This window comes from Sander lucioperca, chromosome 6 (assembly GCF_008315115.2).
Source record: "Sander lucioperca isolate FBNREF2018 chromosome 6, SLUC_FBN_1.2, whole genome shotgun sequence".
NCBI lineage: Eukaryota > Metazoa > Chordata > Actinopteri > Perciformes > Percidae > Sander > Sander lucioperca.
In genome coordinates this window covers 9,697,740-9,709,954 of record NC_050178.1, presented here as the reverse complement: position 1 = coordinate 9,709,954, position 12,215 = coordinate 9,697,740, and the positions used below count along the sequence as shown (strand labels likewise).

The 12,215-nt window shown below is 41.0% G+C and overlaps 1 protein-coding gene across 1 annotated transcript in view; it reads right to left on the bottom strand.

Annotated features, from left to right (window-relative positions):
• Positions 1-12,215, bottom strand: part of LOC116051403 (cadherin-22) — a 108,270-nt gene that overhangs the window by 74,903 nt on the left and 21,152 nt on the right. The window contains exon 3 of the mRNA XM_031301804.2: positions 2,313-2,607. Coding sequence (XP_031157664.1) covers positions 2,313-2,607 — 295 coding nt within the window. The remainder of the gene's footprint in view (positions 1-2,312; positions 2,608-12,215) is intronic.

Here is a 12,215-nt window from a genome sequence, read left to right as displayed (position 1 = left end):
AGAGGCAGTTTCAAATTGTGAGATTTGCAGAGGAAAGAGGTGTCAATGGGATTTTGAGGTTCTATGTATGTCCTAGTTACCCACTAAACTGTCATTATTCAACTATGACAAGGGAAAATCGGTTTTGCATTCAATCACCCCTTTAAAAGCCAGGTGTGTTTGTACCTTGGTGCATTGCTATTATGATGCCGGATTTGCACCGTAATATTTTTATTTGTAATCTTTTGCATGTTTGTGTGCTGCTGCACTTCCCTGTGTGTGTGTGTAACAAGCATAGTGTGCGCGCGCTGTGCATAATCCTAGGCGCACTTTACTAATTTGCTGTTAAAATAACAATGAAATGCTGCGCTATTGACTTTAGACCAGGTTTTTGTTGGTCAACTGCGCGATCACTTCCCGCTGCCTCAAGATAGCAATACGCCAAGAATTCACCTGAACCCACCTCCCTGTAAGACCAGCACAAATATGGGCGCAGGTGCATTTGCTATTTAAACGACGCGGGCGCTGGACGGGAAATTGACAACTGCGTCGATCTTAAACTAGCAAAAACACTTGCGTCGGGCTTTGCACTGCGCTGTGCCGGGTGCAAGATAGGGCCCAATAAGTCCTAATATGAGCTATGCTTCAAACACTTGGGTACGAGAGGTAATATGCAGCAAAAGCCAATGTGCTGGCGAGTGACATGTGGCAACCTGGTCTGTCCGGCACCTTTATTTTCCTTTTACTCCTTTCCGTTATTGTCATTGTGCTTGTGACCTTATCACTGACATGCCAAAAAAATACTGCTGGCCTTAGCTGATGTTCAACAGGGGAACAGCAGTAAGAAACAGGGACAGGGACAGGGTAGGAGAATGCTTGACTAAGCAATAGCTGTTACCTCATTAGGCCTAGTTCTCTGAAACGATGTTTAAAACATGAACTGCACACTCATTTAGTGCGTAATTTGACTGAGATGCGACAGGGTCGAACAAGGGGGAGCAGCCAAAGTGGAAAGGTCCTGATCATTAAGATTACATTAACTAACATTAACTAAGCGTGGTCTCTATGACTCCATTTTTCTCCTTCTTGAGAAGATAATAGCTCTCTTGCTTACCGAGGTTTTGCATCTTTTTCTAAAACTCTGCACAATTTCTATTCTATTTATCTCTCTCCTATTTTTTGCTACCCTTCAATTGCTCTGTCTCTCACTCTCTGCCTCTTCCTCCCACTTATTGTCACACACACACACACACACACACACACACACACACACACACACACACACACACACACACACATACACACACAAACACATACACACCCCATTCAGTTTTGGAGAGCAATGTAGGCAGAAATGCCCATGGTTGGATCATGCTGAGGAAGCAGAAATTAATTCCAATCAGGCTTGAACAGGGAAGAGCCATTCCATTCTGCACCACTCCTGGAGTCACTCAAACATAAAGCACCCCTCCCCCCTCTACTGCATATGCATGATCACAAACACACACACATGCACAAATCAGCATCACACAAAACATTCTGAGCACACATGATATTGTGATATCGCTTGGCAGCCAAACAGAATTTTGTTTATTAAACATCAGCGGTGTCTGTGACATTAATACAATGCTAATGAAGCCCCGGACACCCTCGTTCACCTGTCTTTTCCATTTCGCTGAGAATTTTAAGCAGCCATAGGGTGCTGCTAATACTGTTGCTCACAATAAAAACATGCTTGTCAAGATTAAAAGCATTGTGGTTTCAATGTCAAAAGCCTCTATGATAATATGGTGCACCCTCGCCATTATGTACTCTCATAGAGCACTTCTCCTCTTTCCCTCCTAATTCCCCCCTTCATCATTTGCCTTATAACATTGTGTCAAAACGCAGCCACAATGCTCATTTGAGAGTAATGCAATTCGCCTTCTTCATATGCCTGCACCATCTTCTTCATTTTCCATATCATTCCTACCTACGGGTCATAGCTTTGACACCGTCCATGTGGGGATCCTGCTCAAATGTCCATCTCATCATTCTACTTCTCTTTCATCCACAATGAATTCACTGAATCAAAATCTATTTTCATCTCACAACTCCTGTCTTTTTTCCATTTTCCCAATGGGGGAATATTTGATCATTTTGCTCTTCTTGGCATTTTCTAGCTTCCCCTGAGCCCAGGACAAAGCATTATGTAACAGACCCTACTTAAGCATCATGAAAATAGCTGTAATATAACTGGTAATTCTCTACAGTATGTGCACCTTTGGGCCATTCTGAGCTCAAACAGCTATCCAGATGGTCCCTGTCTGACCGCACTATGTTTCTCGCCTTACCTATGGGTGACAGCTCTGCCACACTGCCGATGTAGGGACCCTCCAAGAACTTGGGCTCACTGTCGTTGATGTCCTGGACCTTGATGACAAACTCTGACTCTGGTTCTAGAAGGTCGTTGGAAAGCCGGTCCCGGGCCCGAGCCCGAAGTGTGTAAAAAGCCTTCTCTTCTCGGTCCAGTCTCTCTGTGGCATGAATGTCCCCTGTTAGCTCATCGATGATAAAGATGGAGCCCGCCCCTTCTCCAGAGATAGTGTACTTGATGTTGCCTTCACCTTCGTCAGAGTCTGTATGGATCTGTAAATTGACAAAAAATAGGACAGTAAGTTCAAAAAAGGAGCCACACCCTATACATTGTTTTATTTTATGTCATTGTAACACCATGGCAACCCTTACACCTCAAAATTACGTTTTAATAATACTACATTGCAACAGCAAATACATTTTAATAGAAATGTACAGTAATGCTGCACAGATTTTTGTTTTTACCGTCATACTGAGGAAAATGTTGATTCTGACAATTGTTCACTTAAAATGCATTTCATTTGTCTTCCCTATAATATCTGCTCTTGCACTACAACATCTGCTCCTAGCAACTAAAGCATTATTAATTTTTTATGATTATGTTTAGACTCCTTACCTTTACCAAGGGAGATGGTAAATACTGGAAAAGTCAACAGTGATTAGAAGCACAAAATAGGCCAAGTTTACTTTTTTTATCATGTAAACGAAACCAAAATCTCTCCCCAACCAAAGCACTTTTGTTGCATAAAACTAAACAAACACAGGGCTCACACTACATGAAAAGTGGGATTTTCGTCAGTAAGCGGCACTGCAGATTGTGGAAGTTCAGGTTTATGACTGTAAACGGCAATTTACAGGCAACACCAAAAACTGCCGTGAGTTGTCGGAAATTGGCGTGGGCCTTGCTTGGCAGTTGTTCCCCCATGACCTCCTATCCCCCTAATTCTAGGGGAGGCTTTAACATGTAAATGAAAATGCTGTGAGCTATACAAATGCAAATCAGGCTAGCAGCAGGGGGAGTTTTACCCCAGGTGACATTTTTCTAAAAGGTATTAACTTCATTTTAAGAAAATCTCTGGTATAAATAGATCAGGCTCAGTATATAGCCTAATTGTAGACTCTTACATTTAAGCTTGAATTGATTTATTTAATGAAATTATGCTAGATTAATTACTGTGGATGTCATTAGCAATGACCAATGTTGTGTAAAAAAGATACACAAAACAATTTATTTCAACAATTAGTTTTTATCAGGCTTTGCCATAAAGGTAAAATGTGCATTCCATGCAAACAACATCACAGTCTCCTAGAGCTCATCCACTGTGCATAGTGGCATGACTACAGTGACCTTTCTTTGGTTTTGCTCATCTAAGATTGTCTGATGGAATGGAGACAGAGGTACCACTGTACAGTTTTCTAAGAGAAGTCTTTCTGCTGACACCAAAACACCGTGCTTCGCATAAAGCATATCAGCTTTGTCATTGCATGACAATGTCCCAACCACTTGTCTTCTTAAAATACTAGGAAATTCAGCACCATATTCAAATGTCCATGGCATATGAAGCTGTTGGCTCTGCTGAAATGGCCTCATAATCTGGACTTCAATTGTCCTATTGTTATTAAACTTTCCCAGTATTCCATTAAAACTCACTGTAATTCACCTCCACACCAGTCTGTGCGCTGTTCGCGCCCTGCTGGTTAATCTGCCTTCTCTTTGTTTTTCTCTATCACTCTGCCCCTACCCCCGCCCTCACTGCTTTGATTTGAAAAATACCGGAGGGAGATGATGACTCATCCGAGAGTTAGAGCAAAAGCTTCCAAAGTATGGGAGTATTTCAGGGCAACTCTGTACACTCTGTCAAACTTCACTTGCTTATCACGGGAGTACAACCACGCACCTAAAAAGGAAACACGCAGGAGTTGTTCAAGATGTACAGAGCGTTTTTATTTTTTTTTCCTCAATTATTTTTTTCCCCCAAAATCTTTTTTTTCCGTTTGCATTCCCACTGGCCAAGTGGCCATAGGGACTGATAGGAGGGGTAAGGGAGTGATGCAAGCACAGCAACGGTCTTTATAGCATCGTCACTAGACCTTAGCGCCACATACAACAACAACAAATGATGCTAATACTTGTGCACTTTTCCTATATTAAATGCACGTCCATTCTCGTAGTAATTCACGTAATGTTTTGCTCAACACAGACGGGGCTTTATTATACTCGGAACAGACCCCGCCTCTGCCTGCTGCGCTGTGGACGTGTGTGTGTGTGTGTGTGACTGTGTGACGGCCGGCGAGCCGCAGGACAGCTCGTGGAGTTTAACTCCGAAAAGACAGTTAACCACAGGTTTCCGTTAATCTTATGATGGACATGTGTTGTTATATTTAAACAAACGAACTGCCAACGGTGAAATAAAAGCCTAGCGAGGTGTCTGAGCATGACTGGCCGAGCGACGAGCTAGAAGCCGGGGCAGGCGCTTGCTGGCTGTCGCCTCACTTGATGGAGCTTCTGAACTCCAAAAACTTTGAAGCAAATTGTCAATTCGGCATCAATTTTCGCAAGACTGCCTATATTCGAAATCTAAACAGTTAATTTCTCGTCTGACGTTGTCAGAAGTGAATTTAATGATGAATAAGATGGTGAAAATTGTTAAAAAAGTCCCGTTGTTGGTTGTTGCTCTGTTTGCAAGTTTCCGAGTTGGCAGTGGGCGTGACTTATAAGTTCGACCAATCAAGTACACCTAGGAAAAGGGAAAAGACCCTGCTCTGAAGTAAGAGCTGAAAAAGTACGCTACTGAAGCCAGAGGAACTTAAAAATCCCCACATTTTTCCTGTCGGAACACGACAAAAAAAGTGTTCTAGGAACGTTTAGTTCTAAGAACTGCAAAAATTCCTCCGGTCGGAAAGCCCCTCATGTCACCTCCGGGGCTCCGTAAAGATGCGCCCACAGAAAAGGAAAAGAGGTAAGTATATGATTATTAATGAAACGGTGAGCTAATCTGTTGTTTATTAACTCTTGAGAAGTACAATGACTGTCTTTTGATGTTAAACAGGCTACTTAGACTTTGGCAGTAATGTTTTAAACCCCACCATGCACGCAAGTTTAAACGCGAGCAGCACAGCTGTGTGCCTGGGTGGCTGCTTTCAGCGCAATTCATTATTAGGCAGAGCTAAGCGGGGCCAGTGTAAATTGCTTTATAAAAGTGTATTTTTTTGGTCTTGTAATATACAGTAGGCAGTACGCCGTCTTCACAACTCAGAGACAAATTGTAGGCGCTACGAACCGGAGCAAGGGTAAGATTTAAAGAATATGCTTTCATTCTGCTGTATAAGGAAATAGATATATTAATAGACCGATCTTAACCGTACATTTTGTTTTCACAGACTAACCTCGCCTCATAACGAGGCCGTGACCTATATTTGCTCGGAGCAAGTCCAGATTTACATGATGTTGACAATGACAGCATTGTGTGTAAGTAACTTTTCCTGTTTTCTCATTCCTTGTTTAATTTTATTTTATTTGACTTATAAATGTTTTTTTTTTTTTTTTTTTTTTCATACCACTCTCATTTAATTGTTTTCCAGCTGCCTGTAATTACGAGACAGTAAGCAGGAGCTTCAGGTAGAAACAACCAGATCTTGCATCGCAGGCGGAAGCTGTGAAGAGTTCAGCTTGGAGTCCAGCGAGAAGAAAGAGGGTAAGATTAGATCCGTTTTGGTCAATGTGACTATTTTTAATTAATTAATAGATGTGTTGTGTCCATACGCAGTGCATCGCGCAGTACTGGTTGTCTTTATTGATTGTTTTTACAGCTGCTGGAAGCGAGACAGAGTGTGCTGGATGGATTGTGCGTCCTTTTTGCAGCCAGCAGAAGTACAGGGCAACGCACCACAGACGTCTGCAAAACGGACCGAATTAAGACTGAATGCCGCCAGTTAAATGTTTTACCAGTTTACCATTTGTTGTGTAGGCTGTGTTTGTTGTGTGCTAATAAAGCTCTTTTTTTGAATAAACATCACGTTCCTGGCAAATTTTCCTTTCCTCAATAAATTAATGTCCTTGATGGTAATAGTCCATAGCATAACAATGACATGAATATATAACATAATAGCATATATATATATATATATAAATATATATATATATATGTGTGTGTGTGTGTGTGTGTGTGTGTGTGTGTGTGTGTGTGTGTGTGTGTGTGTGTGTGTATGTATGTATATATATATATATACACATATATATATATATATATATATATGTGTGTATATATATATACATACATATGATTGGTTGGCAGTGATCTGCCGACCAATCAGGAGTGATTTCTTGTTTAAAAGTAGTGGTTTCAGCCAATACTGAGTGAGGAAATTCAAGCCAGGCCAGACATTCTCTGGACAGGCGCGGTGTCACTGCTATTCATATGCTAATTAGGCCAGACACTCTCTGGCCAGGAGAGATTTTGCTGCTATTCATATGCTTATTAGAGCCATTAGCACCTCCTGCGCTCTCCACATACGTCATGGTTCGTTTCCGACAATATGTGGCACAGACGAACGCGACGTTCACAGCCTGTAAATTGTCGTTAACTGCCGAAAATTAGGGAGATTTACGGGCGTTTACGGGGACGAAAATCCCACTTTTTTGCAGTGTCAGGTCTGATCTCCGGTATCCTGATTAAGGTCTACAAGCAAAAACTCAGTATAAGCAAAGACTCAGTATCAAAGTCTTCCTTTTTCAGAAATTGCTTTACGAGTGTTGCAATAGCTACAGTAATTTATTTTGACGAGTCCAGTGCTGTTCAAAATGTGCCTTATCGGAACGGGACGATTGCTTGGCCTCTGGTATTGCTGCTTGTAGCTTTCTCAAGATCCATTCACTCAAACAACTTCACACTCGCAGTGTCCTAATCAATACACCTGCCATAGTCTCGCTTGCCAGACCTATCTCCACAGCGCTGCGGAACAAGGTCTGGCCCCTCCACACATACACTCCTGGAAGAAAAAAACGGCCTGGGTTGTTTGCATTTCTTTATACCAATCACAATTACGGTGTTCTGCCTTGGTTTCTTCTGGGCCTTTGTAAGTTACTGTTAAGACAACCCATTATTTTCTCGAAAAAAACGAAATTGACTCAATATACTTATCGTTTATGATAAAAGATGTCTTGAATGTCCCAAAACTATAATCAACTTATTTTCAACCAAAAACGAAGCCTTTTGCCTTAGGCAGAATATCGCTTTACCGACATTCCACACTTGATGATACCTGAGCAAACTCCATTTACTAATGAAAAATGTTAGATGCGTTTGAAAGTTTAGAATAATCAGTACATGGACCTTTTTGAGTTGAGATTAATACTTTCCACATTTTGCATGGGCTTTTCTATTTAGTTTCAACTGCTGTGAATTCTGATGGTTTGTGTAATTGATAGTTGTCAGAAAATGACATTTAGTCTCCAGCCGTGACCAAAAGAAATTAGTACATTCCTTCCACCCATTCCCTTATCTTATTCCCCAATAGCAATTGCAGCTTAAGGCCTTCTCAGAGCTCCCTATAAACCAGCCATCATCATTGTCGTGAAAAAAAGACACCACAGTTCTAGTGATGATTTACGCCTTTTCTGCACATTGTGCCCTTCACAGGATGTGACGCCCAAATTAGGAGATCAAAGTCATTTCAAAGATTGTAAAAAAGGTAGAGACATAGAGGTGTCGGGTCTGAAAAGTGAACTTAAAAGAGCCCTTATAAATCAGAGCTATAGTTACCCCTAATGTGATTAGAAGACATTCCAGAGGCAGCAATAGGAGCAGCATTGGTCCCCCATCCCAACCTCCCCTTTGGCTCTTTAGTGAGCACTAGACATTCTCTCTTTCTCTCTCTCTCTCTCTCTCTCTCTCAAACACACACACACTCACACTCACACACACACACACACACACACACACACACACACACACACACACACACACACACCTTCTATCTGAAATTATAATTCAGAGCTGTCCATGCAGTGTAACTGTGGTTCAATCTACTGAGCAGACCAGGGGAGAGGGGAAATCGCCCTGGCCTCCCTGGTTAATATTTTATAAAGGTTTAATTAAATGCAGGCTTCTATCACCCTCGCGGGGGTTTTCATTAAGTATTTGTCGTAAAACTGCGGAATAATGCAAGCCTGTGCCTTGATATTGCTTCACTCATCCATTTTCCCTTCCCTTTTTATCTATCTGTTTTTGCCTTTTCTCACTATTCTGAATCATCCCGAAGTCATGAACAGTCAGAGGAAATATACTGCCAGATACTTTGGTGGTATCAATATTTCAGTTATAATAAAATAAGTTTCATTGGTCCAAACTGTGAGAGTTATCCAATAAAAGTGTGCATAGTCATGCACCACTGGATATGTTTCCCCCAGACACTCTCACTTACCCTCTCTCTGTATTTCTAAATTAGATTCTGCAGAGAAGAATGTGTGTAAAATGTTGTCATCATCTGTTAATTCAATTGCACAAATGCTGGCACCATGCATGTAAGTTCCAACCTACTGTACATGTGGTCATCCAGCCACACAAACACCTATCACACACACACACACACACACACACACACACACACACACACACACACACACACACACACACACACACACACACACTCACACACATAGTGAGTTCATCATTCTGGGATGATGCTATTTCTCCCCCCTCAGGCTAGATATATCCATCCTTCTGTCAGTCTATCCTCACTGGCTTGATTCAAGTTGGCAGCTTGAAAAACACACACACTACGCTTAGCTAAGTTGTTCTCAGCAAACTAAAGGTCAGAGCCAGGACGTCATTCTGTGAGCAAAAAAAAAAACCAGGAGTGCAAATCTACCGTTGACAAATTTACATGAGAAGAAGATGGAGATAAACAAACTTTCCACTACTACTGAGCAAGAATCATAACTGCTTCATTGGTCAAATCTTTAATTGTGACTGTAAGGCGAGAGTTGTGAGAGAAAGAAAGACATAAATATTTTGTAGATTGGTGTGACTTACACTTTACGATGATATCATTATCTCTCTTATGTGCTTTGCAAATCCACTCAAAGTCATACTAGGAACCACTCCTAATAACTCCAGAATTTGCTTGAGAATCATGACATTTTTAAAGTTTTCTTCTGTATCAAAGTAATCCAGCGGTCATTGTCTGTACATCCACTGTTAAATAAGAAACAGGAACTCCTAATACCTAATAGGTAATTTGGTATACTTAAAAGGACAATTCAGCAATTTCTTATCTCTATCTACCTGGGTTAGGAATATGGTGTGAAAAAAACCTGCAGTTCTTTCTTTCTAATGTTTTTTGGGGGCTCAGCAACTGCAAAATCTGCTCTACATCCGTACACCAGTGACATCACTGGTGGACAGAACTACAGAGTGCTACTTCAGCTTATAGCTCAGGGCACAATGGCTTTCACAAACTTCCTTGTTCTCTTCTCTTGTATTGCAAACTAGCTACGTTTCCAGCGGCGAGAGGATGTTATGGACTTGAGTCTTTTTACAGTGTACATTTTACAGTGTTTTGGCTGACTAAGATATTCAGCCGTATTCAGCTAAAGAGAGGCCAAGGAAGGCTGCAGTGAGGAGGATATGGCCAGCGGGCGGGGAGCCTCCAGAACCTGAGCTTCCAAGAGCAAACACCGACTGCCCAAATTGCCCTCAGATACCAAGAGAAACGGAATAACTCTGCTGCAATGAATGACAAAATGGGCAGTTTTTGTTGGATATTGTCCCCAACAACAGCCCTTATGTACTTTACTCTGCATAAAGGTTTTACTCCTCACTTGGATAGAGGTGTGCTGGAGACCTTCTTCAGGATCCCATAACTGGAAAAGGCAACCAAGACCAGCAGGGCGATTTTGGGGCGGTTTCTGTCATTTTATTTTGCTAATTTAATGGTCCGCCTCCGGAGAAGGAGCGTGAGCCGGCAACGAGCAGTCAGGACAGCGGAGACAGACGCGAGTGGAAATACAGTGTGTAAAGCCGGCATATTTTCACATCTTGCTCGGTGAATTAAGGGTTTATTTTGACCTAACTAAAGTTGGTGATTGTTGGAAGAGTGGAAAGACTAACTTAGACGGTCTGTGAGTTTTATTTTGTTATTGTCCTCTCCTGAACTTCTGAATCAACAGGTAATTAATCTTGTCTTTGTTCGGTGAAAGAGACAAACTTGAATTCAGAAGGTGTACTGTTTTGTATTTTCAGTTTAGGTATAAGAATATTACTTTTCTTGATATTTTGTGAGTTTATTATGTTAACTAAAAAAGCTTAGAGGGCTTAGCGAACTCGCTGATCGTGCGCAATGTATCGTGGTACATGTAGGCACAGCTGCCATGGCTGCTTGAGATGGATAACTCACTTTCTCATTCAATATAGCACACACTTGGGGATGTATTTCTTCACTGGAGTACATATACCATTAGAACTGATAGGACATCCCCATTTAAGGTGGCAAATTTTCCCTGGTGCCAATTGACCAAAATGTAAACAAATACATGCTTAACAAAAATGGTTAGCCCACAGCATAACTCACTGAATCTGAATATGTATTGATTATTGAACATCAACAACTATACAAATTGTTTCAAATAAATGATTGTTTTTTTTAGTTAGTAAATAATTAACACAATACTCATACGCCCATGTGTACTTCAAAATAATTATTGGTTGCAGTAATCATTCGATAATAGAAGAAATATAACAAGAATGTGGATTTTCTTGTTGCAAATAAATTACTTTTGTGTCCAGTATTGAAAGAATCATTAGAGTGAACAATAACTCTCTCAGCATACATATGGCATAGTAATATAGTAGTAACATATTGTAAATTAAATTGATAAAAACATCTGAACATATTTTTGAAACCTAAAAATGTGTATTTGTCACAGTAGCTTAGCAGTTATTATGATTCAGTGTCTGGCTTTAGGTTAAACTTTATGCAAGTAGTTGTTAGCAATGCCTTAGGCTTTACAGTGGAGTGACTCAAGGGTGAGTGAGGTTGTTGATGCCCTGTCAGGTTCACCCTTGGGTTATAACAATGTGTCTAGCTGTCACTGTAGGCTAACCTGCTGAAGGGACATATGAGTCACATGCAGTGATGGGAAGTTTCCTTCTTATTTGGTAGTCAGCTCTTTTGAGTTTGTAAATTAAAAGCATGTTAAAGAAGACATATCATACTCATTTTTCAGGTTCATACTTGTATTTGGAGTTTTTGTATACAGGCTTTTGTTTAAGAAACACATTATTTTTCTTCTACTGTCTGTCTGAATATACCAGCATTCACCCTCTTTCTATAGCGTTTTAGCGTGTGTCTCTTTAAGCCCCCCTCCCGAAAAGCCCAGTCTGCTCTGATTGGCTTGTGAAAAAAAATATGGTGCACCTTTGCGAAGGTAGTTCAGTCATATGGTGGGCGGTATAATCTAATGAGCTTGCATGTGACATAAGGGGAGCCAAATCTGAATGGTTTGTTAACCTTTGAAACCCAGGTTTTCTGATCAAATCAGCCCACAAAAAAACTGACTGGGTTGTCTTATTTTACAGTTTGTGGGTTGGTAGGAAACCCTGGTACCCAAATGTATGTGCACTAGCACTGAAAACATGAGTTTGTTCTGTTTAAAGCACAAAAGAATCTTAAGTAAATGTATGATAGAGTGGATAGTGATGATTTGGTATTAGAATAGTCTTACATTGGCAGACCTTCCTCTACAGCGCTGTGGAGGAGGGTCTGGCTAGTCCACACAGCATTCCGAGATGGGAGAAAATGTGCTCTGGTTTTTTGGCATTTCTTTAAACAAATCACAATCGTCTTGGGCAGCGCTAAGCACCAGACAGAGGCATGGGGCC